Here is a 20,380-nt window from a genome sequence, read left to right on the forward strand (position 1 = left end):
GACTGATGCTGAAGCTGAAGCTCCCCTGATGCAAAAGAGCTGATTCATTGGGAAAGATCTTGATGCTGAGAAAAATTGAAGGCAAAAGTAGAAGGGAGTGGCAGAGGATGAGATGGTTGGATAGTTTTACTGACTCAATGGACATGAATTTGAGCAAACTCCAGGAGATAGTGGAGGACAGAGGACTGGGGCGTGCTGCAGTCCATGGAGTTACAAAGAATCAGACATGACTTAGTGGCTGAACAACAAAACATAGTGACTGTTCTTCAAAATACACACCCCAAACACGTAAATGTTTTCACTAGGGAAAAGGCTTTTGTATTAAACATGTGGTTTATTTGTGCAGAAGTAAATATTCAAATAGCTAGATTGAGTTTAGAAATATAGCTGTAACAATTGATTGGTTCCAGTATTATGCTCTATTAAAACTGTTCTGGCTTTGGAGCAAGAGTTGGCTTGATAAATCTATAAAATAAAACACTCTTTTGTCATCATTAATTTACATGTAGAATTTGAAGATAATATTTTCTTAAGAGCACATTTAAAGCATACACAAAATACTCACTGTTAGTAAACTATCCTGATTTACAAGGGGGTAGATTTCCCTTCAATAAAGGAAAATATTTTAATAATTGAAATTGTAAGAAATGGAAAGTGCTGTGTTGTAAGGTGGTGCTTAGTGGGGTTTATATGTAGTTCAAATGACTGTGGTTGGGAATGTCATGGAGGGTGGGTTTCTGGATCTTTATCTGTGCCTCTCTGCTTTACTATTCTGAGGGTTTCAGTTCAGTTGAATCTTCAAAAGATTAATTTTAAATTAATCTTATTTTCTTCTGCTGTTCTCTTAAAATATCATATCTGGTACCCCCATCTTAAATGCCATAGAAAAATATGTCATTTTATGTTGATAACTTATGTAACAGTGGTTTTTGCAGTAATTCCGATCACTGGAACAAGGCTGAACATTTGTGCTGTACTGTAACCATCACTGCGATCAAGGGAAAACCCGAACCTTTGTGTGGCTCATGTGTCAGTCTCCCTGCTTTTCTCTGTTTTGGGTCTCCTCAGTCATCAGCTCTAAAACCACCACCAGGCCCTGCTAGCGTACCCTGGCCAGAGAAAAGTGGAGATGAAACATATTCCCGGATCCTCTGTCTGGGGGCCTGATCATTCTGTGCCCCCTCTGCTGCCAGCCAGGCCTGGAATCCAGGGCTGAGCCCGAGGCCTTCGTGCAGAGGCTTCCCCGCTGTCCTCTCCTAACATCTCCCTTTGCATTGCTCCTGCTCATGAAGGAAGCCCTGGGCAACAGCAGCCTGGGACTGCCTACATCCTGCAGCTTGCTCCCCTATATTTCCCTTGTGACAAAGGGTTCTCCAGCATCTCAACTAACTTTAGAATTGAACCTCCTGAGGTCCACATTCTTCCTACATTTCCTTGGGGTTTCGTATCAGTATCGTACCTCCTGATACGGAGGATTATCTCAACTACATCTCAATGTATTGGCTTTTTTGGCATTATTTTCAAACCTGACAGCCTGTATCAGCAGCCAGACCCTTGTCCTGTGCCCTATGAAGTGAGTATGTTGGTCCCCATAATCAAGTACCCCTTCTTGTTCTTCTGCTCCCTCCTATGGCAAGATAACTGATAGGAGATTTGTAAAGTACAACACGTCCTATTTGAGAGTCTAATATGTTCAGGCCAAAAATTACTAGGACAGAATTCAGTGGTATGCAAAATTTACATACATTGTTATCTGATGATTGTTCAGAAAGTGTACCATTTTAGATGGCAAATCAGATAGAATATATGCTAATGTATGCCAGTGTAGTCCATTTCATGCAAACTCACGTGAAATTAAGGTAATAAAAGGAATAATAATGTATACCTCTATAATATAAAACGTGAAAGAAGAAATTGTATAATTCAGTATCAGGTTGTTTATTGGACTATTATTAAAGAAACTATTAAGTGCTTTTGATTTGGAGAGGTAATTGATTAAGTGGTTCATTCAAAATGTCAGCTTTTATTCCTTTCCTATAATATATTTGGATAAACAAAGCCAAAGTGGAAGCCAGATAATCCACCAGATCGTCATTTCCAGGGTCAAGTGTATCCCATGATGTGTCGGTGATACTTGTGGGGAAGGGTACTGGTGTTTTTCCTGTAGTAGGAGAAGCAAGCAGTGTGGTGACATTACTGCCTACTCGAATCTGTTCTACGCAGTTGTGTTTCCGTTACCTGCAGGAAAGAGGCCTTACTCTCGCCTCCTGTCTGGGCATTATCTGTATGAAGTCAGCCACCCTACTCCCTCAAATAAATCCATATGTATAGATATTATGATATAATAAGAAAAATAAATTTGGTTTTGACTCTGGTTCTGGCAGAGAGCTCCTAAGAACCTTGTCATTTCCTGAGTTACAGGGGTGAAAAGAGTGCCTTTTGTTGTATACAGCAAGTTCCTTTAAACTTTGCCCAAGTTTATGCTAGTGAAGTGACAGTATGGGTCCCTAGACAGCTTCAGACGGGGGCTGGGTGCTAGAAGAGAAGCTCTGGTGCTCAGGACTCTTCTGGACCTTGTCCTGTGTACCTCTCCATCTAGAATAACAGGAAGTAAAGCATTTCTGGGGCATGTGAGTCATTATATCAAATTACAAAATCTGGGGAGGAATTCTTGGGAACCCCTGATTGGTAGCCAAGTTGGACAGATGTGCGAATAACCTGGGACCCCACTACTTGTTACTGAAGTCTGAAGGGGGCAGTTTTGTGGGACTGAGCTCTTAATCTGTGGGGACTGTACTTAACCCTGGGTAGTTGGTGTCAGAATTGGATTAAATTATAGGACACCTATCTGGTATCTGCAGAAAATTAAAGAATTGCTTGGTATGGAAAACCCACACATCTATGTCAGAGGTGTTTGAGAAAAAACATCTTAGGAATGTATTACAGAGAAACCTTATTGAGGGGTATGGAACTAGTGATATCCTGAAAAGTTTTAGACTTTTAATCTTCCTCTACCATGAATTTAATATCATGTCTCAGTATGTGTTTGATGGGAGTAAAATAAAATGCTAAGGAAGATGTTCTACAGTGTCTTAGATGTTTTGGTTTCAGTAAATATACAGAGAGATAGCTTTGACATACATGAAAATGAAACATTTTATATTGCTGTCTTGAAATGCTATGGAAATCACCCTTGAATATTTATTAATATGTACTGCTTTCATAGTGCACTGAAGGATATATTTTAATAATCCACCAAAGAAAACTGTAGCTCTGAGAGTACCCTTTATTTATCAAAAGAACCCCCAGAATGTCTTTTAGATAGAATTTAATTATGAGCTTAGTGAGGACAAAGCTCTGTCTCTATCAGACTGGAATAAAAAAAAAATGGTCCTGAAAGTATCAAAAAGGATTCAGATAAGTTCAGACCATGCTAGGATTCTCAGACCAATGTAGGATTCTTAGTTACCACAATATATTAAACGTTGTGGGAAAACAGTCTCAAATGTTTGAATTTTTGAGTTAGTTATTTTTAAAAATAAAATCAATCTACTTGCATTCTTATGTCCAAACTGCACATTAACAGGACTGATTATGAAATCAAAGTATCAATACATTTTAATATATGTGTAGTAAGCTTTAAAGTTAAAATATAGGGCCAACAAAGTGGGAAAACTGTAGCTTTAAGTGACCACCACGGCCATGGCAGACATGCTTCGTGTCTATGGCAAAGTTTGGGTGTTTCCACTCTCCAGACCTTAAATTATCTGCTAGTATGTTATACATTTGGGAAATATATTAATTCTTTAATCTTATTATCATATTAGCAGTTCAAAACTTAGTATACCAGTAGTTAATATTATTATGCAGGCCACATTTACCACCACAGAGTGACTTAGTGAAAATAAAATCTTTTGGTCCTATTTTTAATTTCCAGTTGATATATTTCCTGCCCTGGTTTCAGTTAATATTTTTAGTGCTAAAATTTCTGTGAATGTATCTCTTTTTGGAATGAGATGTTGCCTTCTTTGTTCTAATTCAAAATGGCAAATTCTATTGTTGGCATTTATTCTCACATGACAGGTAATATATCACTGGAAAAATCAAAACAAGCAAGCAGGATGCATCCAATCCAAATGTTACTTTTTATTTTTAGAAAGTGAATTTTTTATTTTAATCATTTTTCTAAGAAAATAGATGTATTTTAAAGTATCATTTTGCTTATTTAGTTTGTATTTTTAAGCTCTATACTTACATCAGGATCCATTGGAGGGTATTTTCTTCCTTTGCTCTTTCCAAGGCATTTTGTTTTACCTTCTTCCAGTAACTGACACCAGAAACCTTTATGAGAATCAAACCTTAAAAAGATACAAAGAGCAAAATAGTAGTTTTCGAGCAACTAATATAATATACTGACCAAAAACATGGAATATTTTAGTTTGGATATTAGTCTATAACTGAGGAAACTGGCATATTTTTTGACTACATCACTTTACATAAAGTCTTTTGGCATACTTCTGAATTCTCAGTCCATCTGTCATCTCTGTGAGTTTGCCAGATTTCTAATAGAAAAACTGTCAGCAGAAGGTCTCCTATTAATAGAAATTAATAAGCCTACCTCCTTCATCTGGAAAGAAAAGTTTTATAAGTTTCAAGCCCATTCTTTCCTTTTGCAGGGTTTAAAAATGACACATCAGGCTTCATCCATATCTGTGGATTTACATAGTACTTTTATCGTTCGATTACAGGTTAATAGAAGAGATAGGGTTTGGGTGTGTCATGGAGTGATTAATTTTAGAATTCTCTAGCTATAATCCATTTAATTTTTTTTCCCAGAGACACTTTCTTATTTTGGTACGAGCTTTGTATTATAGTAATAACACTTATAAATGAAGATTTTATGGTATAATTATAATGAAAATAATAGAAGTACATTAAATTTATATTTTAGTGTACTAAAATATTTCATATAACTCTTTTATTTGAGCTTTCCTTATAACTCCTTAATGATATGGAGTATAGTTTTTGTCCCATTTAGTGGCACTTAGCTTAGAGTTTTGGAGAAGGCAATGGCACCCCACTCCAGTACTCTTGCCTGGAAAATCCCATGGACGAAGGAGCCTGGTGGGCTGCAGTCCATGGGGTCACTAAGAGTCGGACATAACTGAGCAACTTCACTTTCACTTTTCACTTTCATGCATTGGAGAAGGACATGGCAACCCACTCCAGTGTTCTTGCCTGGAGAATCCCAGGGATGGGGGAGCCTGGTGGGCTGCCGTCAGTGGGGTCTCATAGAATCGGACACGACTGAAGCGACTTAGCAGCAGCAGCTTAGAGTTTGGCTCTTTGTGAACACTCACCGACTGTTAGTTGAACAAAAAATGAGAAAGAAGGAAATGTTTGTCGAGGTTTACCTATCTTGGACTATATACTTTTTAAGTATGCAGGTGACAACTCAAGTCTGGGCCTCCTGATTCCAGGTCCAGGGCCTTTTCTTCTTTACAGTCTCTGGTTATGTTTGGTATTATCATTCATTATGAACATATAGTGATTTCCATGCTTGACTAGAAAAGTGACTGCTAACAGTATTCATGATTCTTTCACTTGCTTTTGTTATTCAGTGATTCTATTGCTATAATTTCTTCTTCACTAGAAGTTATTATCATTTAGGACCATGTTTTTCTTTTGCCTTCAATCCATATCACTCAGAATGCTGCATCTAGCTCTTTCTTTGGAGAAGGCAATGGAGACCCACTCCAGTACTTTTGCCTGGAAAATCCCATGGGTGGAGGAGCCTGATAGGCTGCAGTCCATGGGGTCGCTAAGAATTGGACGCAACTTAGTGACTTCACCTTCACTCTTCGCTTTCATACATTGGAGAAGGACATGGCAACCCACTCCAGTGTTCCTGCCTGGAGAATCCCAGGGACGGAGCAGCCTGGTGGGTTGCCGTCTATGGGGTCACACAGAGTCGGACATGACTGAAGCGACTTAGCAGCAGTAGCAGTAGCAGCAGCTCTTTCTTAAAATTATAGTGTAAACAGTGAACAACTGGAAATCAAAATAAAAACACATTTAATTTAGCATAAAACATAAATTTAAAACAAAATTTAAAACAAAATAAAACAAAATAAAATTTATTTTGTTTAAAATTTAAAACAAAATATGTGCAAGATCTGTGTACTGACAATTGTTAAGAGAAATTACAGAAGACACAAACAAAAGAAGAGCTGTACCATATTCACAGATCAGAAGACTATATAGTTTTAAAATATCAATGCTCTCCAGATTTATCTAGAGATTCACTGTGAGTTCAATCAAAATTCCAGTGGGCTTTTTTGGGTAGAAATTAAAAAGATGATTATAAAATGTATATGGAAATAAAAGCTAACAATTTGTTTTAAACAAGCCAAAACAATTTGAAAGAGGAGATCAAAGCTGGAGATCTTATACTATTTTATTTAAAGATTTACTATAATGCCACAATAATGAAGCCTATGTAGTATTGGAACCAATGGATCAATGAACAAAATAGAATCTAGAAACAGACCAACCCATCTACAGTCAACTGATTTTTAAAAGTAGTTCAGTGGGAAAGGACAGTCTTTTAAGCAAATGGAACTAGAAAAATTGGATATTTATGTGGAAAATATGAATATCAATCCCACACTCTGAGCTTTGAAGAGTTGATGCTTTTGAACTGTGGTATTGGAGAAGACTCTTGAGAGTCCCTTGGACTGCAAGGAGATCCACCCAGTCCATCCTAAAGGAAATCAGTCCTGAATATTCATTGGAAGGATGGATGCTGAAGCTGCAGCTCCAATACTGTGGCCACCTGATGTGAAGAACTAACTATTGGAAAAGACCCTGATGCTGGGAAAGATTGAAGGCAGGAGGAGAAGGGGATGACAGAGGATGAGTTGGTTGTTTGGCATCACCAGCTCGATGGACATGAGTTTGAGCAAGCTCTCGGAGTTGGTGATGGACAGGAAAGCCTGGGGTGCTACAGTCCATGGGGTCTCAAAGAGTCGGAAGCAATTGAGCAACTGAACTGAACTGATAGTTGATTTACAACGTTGTGTAATTTCTGCTGTACAGCCAAATGACCAGTTGTACATCCATATATATTCTTTTTTATATTCTTTTCCATTATGGTTTATCCTGGGACATTGACTATATAGTTCCTGGTGCTATACAGTAGGACCTTGTTGTTCACCCATTCTATATATAATAGTTTGCATCAATTAACCCCAAACTCCCAGTCCATCCTCCCCCCACCCACTCACCCCTTTGTTGTTGTTCAGTCACTGAGTCATGTATGACTCTTTGCAACTTCATGAACTGCAGCACACCCGGCTTCCCTCTCCTTCACTATCTCCTGGAGTTTGTTCAGGCTCATGTCCATTGTGTCAGTGATGACATCCAACCATCTCATCCTCTGTCACCCCCTTTTCCCTTGCCTTCAATCTTTCCCAGCATCAGGGTCTTTTCCAACGAGTTGGCTCTTCACATCAGGTGGCCAAAATATTGGCACTTCAGCCGCAGTCCTTGCATGAATATTCAGTGTTGATTTTCTTTAAGATTGATTGGCTTGATCTCCTTGCTGTCCAAGGGACTCTCAAGAGTCTTTCCAGCACCACAGTTTGAAAACATCAGTTCTTCAGTGCTCAGCCTTCTTTATGGTCCAACTCTCATATCCATACATGATTACTGGAAAACCATAGCTTTGACTATATGGACCTATGTCAGCAAAGTGATATCTCTGCTTTTTAAAACACTGTCCAGGTTTGTCATAGCTATTCTTTCAGGGAGCAAGTTTCTTTTATTTTGTGCCTGCAGTCACCATCTGCATAGATTTTGGAGCCCAAGAAAATGAAATCTGACACTATTTCCACATTTTCCTCATTTATTTGCCATGAAGCGATAGGACTGGATGCCATAATTTCGTTTTATGGATGCTGAGTTTTAAGCCAGCTTTTTCACTCTCCTTTTTCACCCTCATCAAGAGGCTCTTTAATTCCTCTTCACTTTCTGCTATTAGAGTGGTATCATCTGTATATCTGAGGTTGTTGATACTTCTCCTAGCAATCTTGATTCCAGCTTGTGATTCATCCAGCCTGGCATTTCGAATGATATACTCTGCATTTAAGTTAAATAAGGAGGGTTCAATATACAGCCTTGATGTAATCTTTTCCCAGTTTGGAACCAGTCTGTTGTTCCATGTCCATTTCTAACTGTTGCTTCTTGTCCTACATACAGGTTTCTCAGGAGGCAGGTAATGAGCTCTGGTATTCCCATGTCATTAAGAATATTCCAGTTTGTTGTGATCTACATAGTCAAAGGCTTTAGCATAGTCAGTGAAGCAGAAGTAGATTTTTTTTAGAATTCCCTTGCTTTTTCTATGATCCAGTGTATATTGGCGATACGATCTCTTGTTCCTCTACCTTCTCTAAATCTAGCATGGACACCTGGAAGTTCTTGGTTCACCTATTGCTGAAGCCTAGCTTGAAGGATTTTGAACATAATTCTGCCGGCATGTGAAATGAGGGCCACTGTGCGATAATTTGAACATTCTTCAGCATTGCCTTTCTTTGTGATTGGAATGAAAACTGACCTTTTCCAGTCCTGTGGCCACTGCTGAGTTTTCCAAATTTGCTGACATATTGAGTGTAGCACTTTAACAGCATCATATTTTAGGATTTGAAGTAGCTCAGCTGGAATTCTGTCACCTCCGTCTGCTTTGTTCATAGTGACTTGACTTAAGGCCCACTTGACTTCACACTCCAGGATGTCTGGCTCTAGGACAATTGCCTCCTTGGCAATTGGAAGTCAGTTCTCTATGTCTGTGAGCCTGTTTGTCCTTCATAGATAGGTTCACTTGTGTTGTATTTTAGATTCTACATATAAGTGATATCATATGGTATTTTTCTCTCTCAGACTTAATTCACGTAGTATGATAATCTCTAGTGGCATCCATGGTGCTGTAAATGGCATTATTTCTTTCTTTTTCATGGCCGAGTATTATTCCATTGTATATACATACCACATCTTCCTTATCCATTCATCTGTTGATGGACAATTAGGTTGTTTCCATGTCTTGGCTATTGTGAATAGTGCTGCTATGAATGGCTGCATGTATTCTTTTTGAATTATAGTTTTGTTCAGATATATTCCCAGGATTGGAACCCTGGATCACATGGTAATTCTATTTTTAGTTTGCTGAGGAACCTCCATACTGTTTTCCATAGTGGCTATACCAACTTACATTCCCACCAACAGTGTAGGGGGTTCTCTTTTCTCCACACCTTCTCCAGCATTTATTTGTAGAGTTTAATGGTGCCCATTCTAACTGGTGTGAGGTGGTACCTCACTATAGTCTTGATGCACATTTCTCTAGAAATGAAGTCTTTTTATAATAATGTCTGAGACAACATAAAAAACTCATTTTAAGGTTTCAGTTTTTTAAAGGAAATACTTCCTCTTGTTATACTATTCATTAGTGAAACTTCACAGTATTATTTTCTCTGGCTTTTGTGCCAGTTTGAAGAGCTTAATAGACTGGCAGTGCAGACTCCAGAGGAATAAGTGTGTTTCAGTCCTGCCTCCTCAGCTTACTTTTGAGTGACTTTTGGCTTGGTACCCAGCACTTAGTACCCAGCACATAGTATTGTTATATATATAAAGTATTTAGAACATATAAATGTATACTGATTTTGAAATGTTATAACCACTTTTAAAACAAATTTATATGAAATTGGAGTAGATTATTTTCTTCCATTTCACTTAGCATTTCCAGCTGTTTCACAGGTCATTTAAGAACCAGCAGATTTTAGCTACTATGGCTACTGTTTTTTGCTACCAAAATACTTTTATTTTGGCACAATTTTACTAAACTCATCTAAAATGGGAAAGGATTCTTTGACCAATAGATTTGGTTGCCAGAGGAAGTGATATTAGAAACAACAAAAGCAGCTTCAGTTCTCTATGACTTAGGTAACCCCATCCATAGAACAAAATACACACACACACACAATCTTCATTTAACTATTCACCTTCAAATCCTTATTGTTCATTTATTGAAATTTTCATAGTAAATTATTATTAAAAATTCATATAACTCAGTCTGGTTTCATTCATGTTAATGAACAGGTTAACTGAGACATAGAGATGTCAGGTTCAGTACGTGTGAAGACTTGTCACAGTCATTGGTGGCTGGATATAATCGTTAGTGGATATATTCATGGGAAAATTAAAAGTTTACATTTTTTCGTTTTATTTTATAAAGTTTATAAAAAAACTTTCATTTTAGTTTTAACACATAAAGAAACTGTATGTGCTAGTTCAGTTTAGCACAACGCCACACTGAGCATTATTTTTCCTGGTTTTCCTTAAATGATTAGACAGCTTAAACACTATATAACACATAATATACAAGCTAAAATAATGTTGGTATATCAATCCTGTTTATAGTTTAGTGATTAAGGTTATGTGGAACAAGAATTGTAAAATGTGAATTACTTAACTGAATGAGAAAGTTCCCATTCATATTTTTTAAAGCTTATTTCCGATAACAACCACACTCACTAAGAAAATCTGATTTCTAAAAACGGTTTTATTTTGGCTGCACCACACAGCATGTGAGATATTAGTTCCCTGACCGGAGACTGAATCCGTGCTCCCTGCATTGGAAGCACGAAGCCTTAACCACTGAACAACCAGGAAAGTCCCAAGAAGATAAGATTTTTATGTATTCAGCATATCACCTAAAATCCATGATGACAGTACTAAGTCATTTTAAGATATCGACCATCCATTACTTTATGAAATTTGGAAGTCTTGAACTCTTCTGTAGTGACTGTGGAATGGAATAAATAATACTCTTAATGATGGAGATTTATTGCCATTTTTCTCGAAAATAGTTTTGAAATTGGAATGTTTTTATATTGAAGATAACCAGGAGACTGTAGATCTCTTACAGTGGAGTACTCTTTTGTGCCAAAACTGTATGGTAAAACTTTTGCAAAGGTCTAGTTTCATTGATTTATTGTATTGTGTGCAAAGAACTGAATTTATGTGGTTAGTTGAGAATTCATATCTGTTTGCAGTTTAGTACATTATCAGAAGGCTTTAAATAATTTTTTAACTACCAAAGAGGTAGTCTTCACTATCCTTAGCAGGAAAAATATAATGCAATTAAAGACATTCTTGAGAACATGCATTTTGTACACCCAGTCATCCCCAACATGTCCAAAGCACCAGAGAAACAACTTACCAGTACAGTTATCTTAACAAGAATAACTAAATTTTGAGGGCAGGATTCAGAACAACTGCAAAGGGCATGGGTGAAGGAGAATTCAGACCTAAGTCAATGACATGACATTCCAAATATTCTACAACAGATACACTGCTGTTTTTTCCAAAGTGTGTCCGGCCAACTGATTGACAAGAGAATAGGAAAAGAAACTGAATGGCAGTACCTTATCTTTATCAGCAGGGTGAGTGCCTGGGCAGCCCTGCTGGACCAGAAACTGTGGTTTCAGAGACTACACACATCTTATCTTGCTACTGCACCCATTGAGCCCCCAACCAGGCTACAGAACCATATAACGGGTAATTTTAGTCAGATACATCCCAGGTGCAAAGTGACCCACAGTTCTTTGTATGTAGTACTTTGCTTTGGTATTATTTCCTTTAAGTTTACACTCCCTTTACTTGGCAGTGGAGGTGAATAAAAAGCTTGTGCTGAGCTGGATACAAAGGGGAGAAATACACAGCATGCAGGTCAAGGACCATTCCATAAGAAAAAGAGATTATGTCTTTATAAAATACTCCAATTCTTCTTTCTGAAATGCAATGCTTTGCTATATACTCTAGAAAAAAAGATTCAAAGATAAGCCAACTTGAGTTAGAAACCTGTTTAGAAAATAAAAGCTTTCTTTTCTAAGAGATACTTAAAAAGACATAAAGAAGAAAGTGGGCTCGAATTTCTAACTGAAGCTAAAATCACTCAGTTTTCTTTAAGGTCAAGCTGAAAGTTAAATACCTGAGGCTAGTGTCTGTGTCGGTACTTAACTCAGCTCGCCAAAGCTCTGATAGGACTCTCACTGTAGAAAACATGAAGGTCAGAAGGTTAACAGTAACAACAGAGTAAATGACTCTTAGAGAGGAAGCTCAAAACTCTTGAGTTCCACCTGTTCCTTTGTCCTCTAAATCAAAATATCTCTCCTACATGTGTGTCTCTACATATGATTTAGGCAAGATGTTTGCAATATTAGATGGCTGTCTGCAAACCTTTTACTGTAAGGGATGGTGAAAAGTAAAGGAATCCTGTATCTCACTTTCTAAACTGCTATAGCATGAAGAGTACAATGAAAAGAGAAAATCAACTGATCTATAGAACTGAGTTTTATACTGAGAAATAGAATGGAAGAATCCCATAATACAGTCTTAATTGGTTTCTTTAAGGCTGTCTGTAACCCTAAAATTATATATATATTACATATATATAAAATATAAAATTATATTATATATGTAATATATATACTACAGTGAGAGCCAGGTCCATGGCTCATCCAACTCAGGCTCTCTCAGTTGCTTGTTCCAGTTGCATGTGAAAAAGGAAGAAACACATCCCTCACACACCTGATTGCTGGGCTTCCCAGGAGGCTCAGTGGTAAAGAAACTGCCTTGCCAAGCAGGAGACGTGGGTTCAACCCCTGGGTTGGGCAGCTCCCATGGAGGGAAGCATGGCAACCCACTCTAGTGTTCTTGCCTGGAGAAGACACAGACAGAGGAGCCTGGCGGGCTACAGTCCTTGTGGTCATAAAGAGTTGGACACTCACAAGGAGTTGGACTAAGCGACTAAACAGCAACAACAGTAGCATAAATGGAGAAAGTCAGATGGAGGTTTTATTTAAAATGTTAGATAAAGCCCAGAGTCAGGATCAAAGTGAGGCAAGAGCGGCAGGTACCTTGGCCACTTACTCTCAGGTATTTGTGGGGTCCTTAAATCCTTGCTTTTCTTGTGTCACCGTGGCCCCCACCCTGATGGGAGAGACTACCTCAGCAAATCAGTGGGAACCAGCAAAAGAAAACCAGACAAGAGCTGTAACAGCTGAGGCCTCTGAAGAAAAGGTGACAAGGTTAGTCATACAGTGGGTAAAGACCAAAAATTGGAAGTATGTGTAAGAGTAATAATAGCGCCTCTCTCTCTGCTTATTCAAGCACGTATTGAGCTATTTATTGCTGTGCGATATTCGTTTTTTAAAATTACACAAAAGAGAGAGGAGCTCATAAACCACCTAGTTCAAAAGGTCTTCTTATACTTCCAAGAGGTCTCAATGCTGTCTGGTTAAATAGGCTTAGTGCTTCCAACACAGTTCCAGTAACCTCTTTTACAGTTAGCTGTTGCTTTTAAGACTTAAAATGCCTTCTTCCTCTCTTTCCCGTCCAAAGAAAACTTCCCTAGTTAGAAATCAGTAGAGGACTTTGGACATTTCATAGCCAAACTGTTGACATGTTCTTTCTCAAGTGGTTAACATCAACTGGAAAATAATCAGTATGTAAGGGGCAGCTAACTCAATAGCTGCATCACCAAACTACAGCTTCTCTAAAATCAGCTCTCTGCTGAAACTTCAATAAATTAATTAGAATATAAACTTACGTTAATGCTTCTGAGTAATTATAATGAGGAGAGACTCCTAGAAACTTCTGTACTTCATCCATCACTGTAGCAGGATCAGTTCTTAGCTGTTGCCCATCAATAATTAGCAGCTAAGTGACCAAAGGAAAAAAAAAAGACAATGCAAATTGGAAAAAGACATGTAATAGTATGATACAAAAATTCTGCACTTTGAATTTATTCCATGAAAGACACTGTACTGAGGGGATTTGCATTCATTGTTGCTAAGACTTAACCAGGCCATCCTCATTAATGGCATGGAACAAAAAATAAATCACACTAATTAAATGCATTCATGTTTTATAGTTTGAGACTTCCTGTAAACACTATGAAAACAAAAAAATTTGAGAGTACCAAGAGAGCTTAAGAAAGGTAACTATAAAATCACAAATGAAAATCAACTTTAAAAACAGATAAAGCAATGATTCCATGATTCAAGGTGGGAAGACTTGTAGGGAAGAAGAAAAGTGACCGGACCAGGTACCATGAGACAGAGGACATATTATCCATGATTCCAGTCAAAGGAGCAGCACTGTAAAGTTTTTAGAAATTCTTTGATAATCCATTTGGAGAAAAAGGTAAGAGTCCCAGAAAACCTTAAAGTAAACAGAAGTTCCTCAGCAGATTAAAGGGAAGAATTTGCTTGTTACTCTGGTGAGGGAAGAGGGTGGTCCCAGCAAGATAAATGACAGGGGATGGTGATGAAGGGCCATAATGCCTGGAAAGCAATTCCGGTTCCCACATCTTGAGTGTTTCTATTTAGTTTACACCAGCATTGTTCATTAGAAATTCCTGTGTTGATGGACATACTGTGAGGGTGTGGTATCTAACTGGTGGCTATTGAACATTTGAAATGTGGCTAAAGTGACTGAGAAACAATTTTTAATTTTATATAATTTGAAAAGAAATATAAATAGCCATATATGCTTGCATGTATGGTATCATTGTGGCTGCTGCTGCTGCTGCTAAGTCGCTTCAGTCATGTCCGACTCTGTGCGACCTCATAGATGGCAGCCCACTAGGCTCTGCCGTCCCTGGGATTGTCCAGACAAGAACACTGGAGTGGGTTGCCATTTCCTTCTCCAGTGCATGAAAGTGAAAAGTGAAAGTGAAGTCGTTCAGTCATGTCCTACTCTTCTCGACCCCATGGACTGCAGCCTTCCAAGCTCCTGCATCTATGGGATTTTCCAGGCAAGAAGACTGGAGTGGGTTGCCATTGCCTTCTCTGATCATTGTGGCTAGCATGGTTCTAGACACACAGGTATACACTGTGTCTGATGTGATTAGATTGCTTTATGCAATCCAGTGTAGGGGCTGGTTTTGTAATCTAGGCTAACACTAGGCAAAAGAGAGAAACAAGGATGCCAAGGAAAACACAGGACTCGTGAAAAATCAAGCAAGGTGGTTCAAAGGGAAATAATGTCACTGAAGGCAAAACAGTGTTTGCCTTGTTTGGTTAAGAGGGTCTCAAGCTTTATTCTCAGAATCAGCATCAGGAGTATCAAGCTTCTGAAGCTCTTAACAATCAGGAAAGGCATGCACTAGAAAATAGGGCAGGGAGAATTATCCTGAAATACTTCTAGAAAGAGATTTAGTTTTTCTACCTCTGCCTGTCATTGTTTGCCAGGGTCTCAGTTACAGCCGAAGAGTAAATGCTAGTCATGTTTTAATGAGTAAAAAACGTCCTCTATCCTAGAGGCAAAGTCATTGACTTAATGAGACTGTACTATGATGTAGATTCTTATCGCTCAATACCTGAAAGGGGGGGAAATAAACAAGCCATCTCTCAATGTGGCTGGCATACCACCCTGGGACCAAACATCTCTTCTGCAAGGCTCTCAGCTCGGAGGGTGCACGGGGCCCAGCTGAGATCACTTCGTAGAAACTGAATTTCAGAGCCGCAGGGTCTTCGTGTGATCGCTGATGCTGTGATGAAAAGGTGGATAATTAAACCGACGTGAACCATAGGCATAAATAATTAAAAACCAATCTCTGTGACAAGTCGCAAAGCTAAAGGAAGGAGTGCCTCACTGAGGGAGAGTTATTTGTTTTGCAATTAATAAAGGATGAAAATGCTTGCTTGGAGCATCAGGCTTTAAAATTACAACACTGATGAGAGTATATGTTTGAGAATTATTTGGTAGAGGCGGAATTCTTCATGATAGAATTTCTTAACCTATTTTTCTGAGTCATTTCCATAATTACAACACTGATGAGAGTATATGTTTAAGAATTATTTGGTAGAGGCGGAATTCGTCTTGATAGAATTTCTTAACCTATTTTTCTGAGTCATTTCCATAGTGTGTATATATATATTATTCTGAAAGTAAACTTTTGAAAGTTGCCTTAACACCTCCTTTCAGCCCGTAAGAAACCATTTATCATGTCCAGTTAATATCCATAATGCACAAAACACTCTGCCAGTTCTGCCAGATAGTTTTGTCCCATCTAGTAATGCAGTTTTAGATGAGAAAAACCCTATGGGCTATTCAAATAGAGAAACTGGTGAAAACTCTTGACAAGTGCATTATCTGAAATCCACAGCTTTTATCATACACACTCTAGCATCTAAAAGCCAAGATTATTTTACCTAATGGTAACCTCTGCGATGAATCAGAACCACTTACTGTATAGAAAATGCAGATAGCAGCAATCCTAAAAGGAAAGCATTTCATAATGGCTCAGGCTCAGGCCCAGGGGTCTGAGGAAATCACCTTTTCCCTAAATTGACCAATAAATATTCAGGCTTAGTGGTGGGTCTGTGGATGTTTACCACATCTAGTTGAACAGCAAATTTGCTGCAATTGAGATTCAAATTACTATACTACAAACTCTACTAGACTTTGTTGAGGCCTGCATTTTGCCACTGTGGAGTGATTTATTTGTAATATTTAGGATGTTTTGTTAGCATTCAGCCTTGAAGCTTCCTTTTTCAGCAAATTCTCAATTTTTCAGGGGCTAAGTGGTTGCCAAGCTCCAATTTTCTGCTTCCTTTTGAGTCAATTAAGGCGTGTTTTCTTTTTTCTCTAGATACCTAGCAGTAAAGGTAAAAGGCGCAAGATCAAATCAGTCAATTTGCCGTGTTTTGGGTTTAAAGGATGGTTCTAGGAGTTGGGCATGACTGATTAGTGTGGAATTGTGGATTTCATTTTTCCAGGATGTCCACTCCCTGTTATGCGGAGTATTATCAATATGCCTGTTAAGATCCCATGATCTTTTCCTACTCTGTCCCAGCCATGAAACCTTTCCTGACAATCTGTTCTTTCTTTAGTGAACCTGGAAAAATGGCTTTTGTTTAAAAAAAGAACCCCATGCTGAGAAACTTTGTTCTCTAATATCATAGTTTGTCAGAAATTTAGATGTATGAGATCGGTGAGAATGCAGCATCCAGTCCTGCCTGGTGAATCAGAGCTTTTTGGGTCACTTTAATTCAGAGAAGCAGCCTTATTTCCAGCCCAGGTGCAGAGTTTCAGACAAAGGATATAACATTCCATGTTTATCTTAACTTTAGAGTTTCTAAGGAAGTAAGTCTCTTGGTCTGTTTTTCAGCCCTGGCCCTGCTTGCACCTATCAAACAGTTCATGTTAATTTTATCTACATTTCTCCCTATCATACAAATCCTCCCTCTCTTTAGGGAAATGCCTGATAGTTCTTCAAGTGTTCAGGCTCCTCCGCTGCAGCCAATTAATACATCTAACTTGTCCCTGGTGGTCTTTATCAGGTAGGCTTTATTACTCTGTAGGAGTCTATCTGTCACTTAATACTTTCTGATTTATAGACTGGTTATTTAAACATATTTCTCCAATTAGACTGAAAGCAATCTCAAATATAGCATCCACATTTGTTAATTTACTTTCAAATCATACTTAAAACAATGCTTTGCATGTGGTAGTCAGTAAAATTATTTAATGAAGGGATGAACACATGAACATCAGGAAAGTGGTTTTTAAATTACAAAACTGAGGAATGATAACTAAGGATGCTATGCTATGCTGCTGCTGCTGCTGCTAAGTCACTTCAGTCGTGTCCGACTCTGTGCGACCCAATGGACGGCAGCCCACCGTCCCTGGGATTCTCCAGGCAAGAACACTGGAGTGGGTTGCCATTTCCTTCTCCAATGCATGAAAGTGAAAAGTGAAAGTGAAGTCGCTCAGTCATGTCCGACTCTTAGCGACCCCATGGACTGCAGCCCACCAGGCTCCTCTGTCCATGGGATCTTCCAGGCAAGAGTACTGGTGTGGGGTGCCATTGCCTTCTCCGTATGCTATGCTACGTCACTGCAGTTGTGTCCAACTCTTTGCGACTCTATGGACCCACCAGGCTCCTCTGTCCTTGGGATTCTCCAGGCAGGAATTCTGCAGTGGGTTGTCATGCTCTCCTCCAGGGGACCTTCCTGACCCAGGGATCAAACCCATGCTTCATCATGTCTCTCGCATTTGGAGGTGGGTTCTTCACCACTAGTACCACCTGGGAAGCTCCTAACTAAGAATAATACAGACTAAAGACACTGACTCTTAATTTTGTTATGTTCTTATACTTAATATTGCTGTTTTTCATTAAACTTTTTCCACTTGGTGATTAATAAAATATCACTGAGGCAGTTTTTTTAGTATTATTTTTTAATGTTTATTCCAGTAAAAATGTATGGTGTGTAAGTTTTATTATTAGAATCTGTTAAAATTCTTTCAAGGTGATCGTTTCTGTGCTAGGTTCTAACCAACATCATGATGGCAATGTTTATATGAGAAAGAGGCTTAAAGCAGGGGGCTCTGGCTGGGCTTTCAAGGATGAAGAACTGGCTCTTATATTCTGTTTTGCTGCTAGGTTATTTCTTCAACACAAGCAGTTATTTAAGTTCTTTCAGAGTCAGGGTCATCAGTCTATGGTCCACGGGCTGCATTCTGCTTGTTGTTTGTTTCTGTAAATACATTTTACTGGAACCCAGTTAGGCTCATTAATTTACATATTGTGTATGGTTGCTTCTGCAGTACAATGGCAAGAGTTGCAATTATATGGCCTGCAAAGCCTGAAATATTTACTCTCTGGACCTTTACAGAACAAAACATCTGACATCTGCTTCGGTGGAATCAGGTATATCTCTTATCTGTAAAACTGAGATAATAATAGCAGCATTATATACATATTAGATGAAAAGAATGATTTTAAATTATAGCATTTTACTTTTAAAATACAGATATGTAGAAGCACCTATTACAAGCACATAATAGTTCGCTTGCTTTAAGTTCTTCATTGTATTAATACATTTTAAATTAATCAAATGAATGCAAAATTAATAAAAACTAAAGGGAACATTTCTCTATGGAAACATAGGGAAATTTATTCACTTTCTTGAAGATATAAACCTAACAAATCTTTTTTGTTAAAACCTGAGGCGGTGACTTTTACTGAAAACCACCCTCCCTTCTCTATACTCCTCTTCTACTTGCTGGGTTTTGTCGGTATTTTCCTTACCTGGTACCAGGAATATGCTCGGTCTGATGGGTCAATGAGAATGGTGATGATCTTGGCTTTGGGGACCAAAGAAGCCGCCCTTTTAGGAGCTTCCTCTGAGTGGAAGTAGTTGGCACTCTTCTCAAATAGAAAATCAGTGGTAACATTAGATGGGACTGGGAAGAAATCCATATACCTAGAAAGGGAATAGTTCTCAGAATGAAACTCTGGTTTATACTCATACACTGGTGAGTCAAAGATGGTAAAGGTGTCCCACAAACAAAATTCATTTGTTTTCTAAAAAAAAAAAAAAGGCTTTTTCTTTAAGGCATTTGTCCTACAAGCCTGTTACCAAGGAAAAAACATACAGAACACTAATAGTGTATTTTCAAAATGCTTTTCTAAATATATTTTCTTTGTATTCTATTTAATATCAATAAAAAGGTATGGGAAATAACAAAAATGTAGATACAAAGGCACCAAGTGGCAATAATCACCCTAACTGTATAAAATGTATCTAAAAGCAGAAATATTGTACTGCATGAGCCTCTGGAGCCAGACAAATATGAGTGCTCAGCCAAAAAGAAACTGGATCAAAACAAATAGTGTGTTTAGTTCAAAGCCATTTTAAACAGACTTAGACAAAACATCTTTACCTCATCACAAGAAAAGATAATTTAATTCCCACCAGTGTGTTGCCCTTATTCAACTATAAAGTGTCAAAGGGCAGTACAGATTTGGTGTGAAAACACTGCCTGTTTGCTTATTTTTTCACATTAAGAGCCATTTATGTTGTTTAAAATAATTCAGTTCAGTTCAGTTGCTCAGTCGTGTCTAACTCTTTGTGACCCCATGAATCACAGCACACCAGGCCTCCCTGTCCATCACCAGTTCCTGGAGTTTACTCAAACTCATGTCCATCGAGTTGGTGATGCCATCCAGCCATCTCATTCTCTGTCATCCCCTTCTCTTCCTGCCCCCAATCCCTCTCAGCATCAGAGTCTTTTCCAATGAGTCAACTCTTCACATGAGGTGGCCTAAGTACTGGAGTTTCAGCTTTAGTATCAGTCCTTCCAATGAACTCCCAGGACTGATCTCCTTTAGGATGGACTGGGTGGATCTCCTTGCAGTCCAAGGGACTCACAAGAGTCTTCTTCAACACCACAGTTCAAAAGCATCAATTCTTTGGCGCTTAGCTTTCTTCACAGTTCAACTCTCACATCCATACACGACCACTGGAAAAACCAT

At 38.4% G+C, this 20,380-nt stretch overlaps 1 protein-coding gene across 1 annotated transcript in view; it reads right to left on the reverse strand.

Annotated features, from left to right (window-relative positions):
- The window catches only part of LOC101111805 (N-deacetylase and N-sulfotransferase 3), a 177,600-nt gene that overhangs the window by 6,311 nt on the left and 150,909 nt on the right, over positions 1 to 20,380 (reverse strand). Inside the window, exons 10-13 of the mRNA XM_042251120.2 lie at positions 19,154 to 19,328; positions 15,437 to 15,607; positions 13,664 to 13,773; positions 4,256 to 4,358 (exon numbers count right to left, since the gene is read on the reverse strand). Coding sequence (XP_042107054.1) covers positions 4,256 to 4,358; positions 13,664 to 13,773; positions 15,437 to 15,607; positions 19,154 to 19,328 — 559 coding nt within the window. The remainder of the gene's footprint in view (positions 1 to 4,255; positions 4,359 to 13,663; positions 13,774 to 15,436; positions 15,608 to 19,153; positions 19,329 to 20,380) is intronic.

This window comes from Ovis aries, chromosome 6 (genome assembly GCF_016772045.2).
Source record: "Ovis aries strain OAR_USU_Benz2616 breed Rambouillet chromosome 6, ARS-UI_Ramb_v3.0, whole genome shotgun sequence".
In the NCBI taxonomy this organism is placed as follows: domain Eukaryota; kingdom Metazoa; phylum Chordata; class Mammalia; order Artiodactyla; family Bovidae; genus Ovis; species Ovis aries.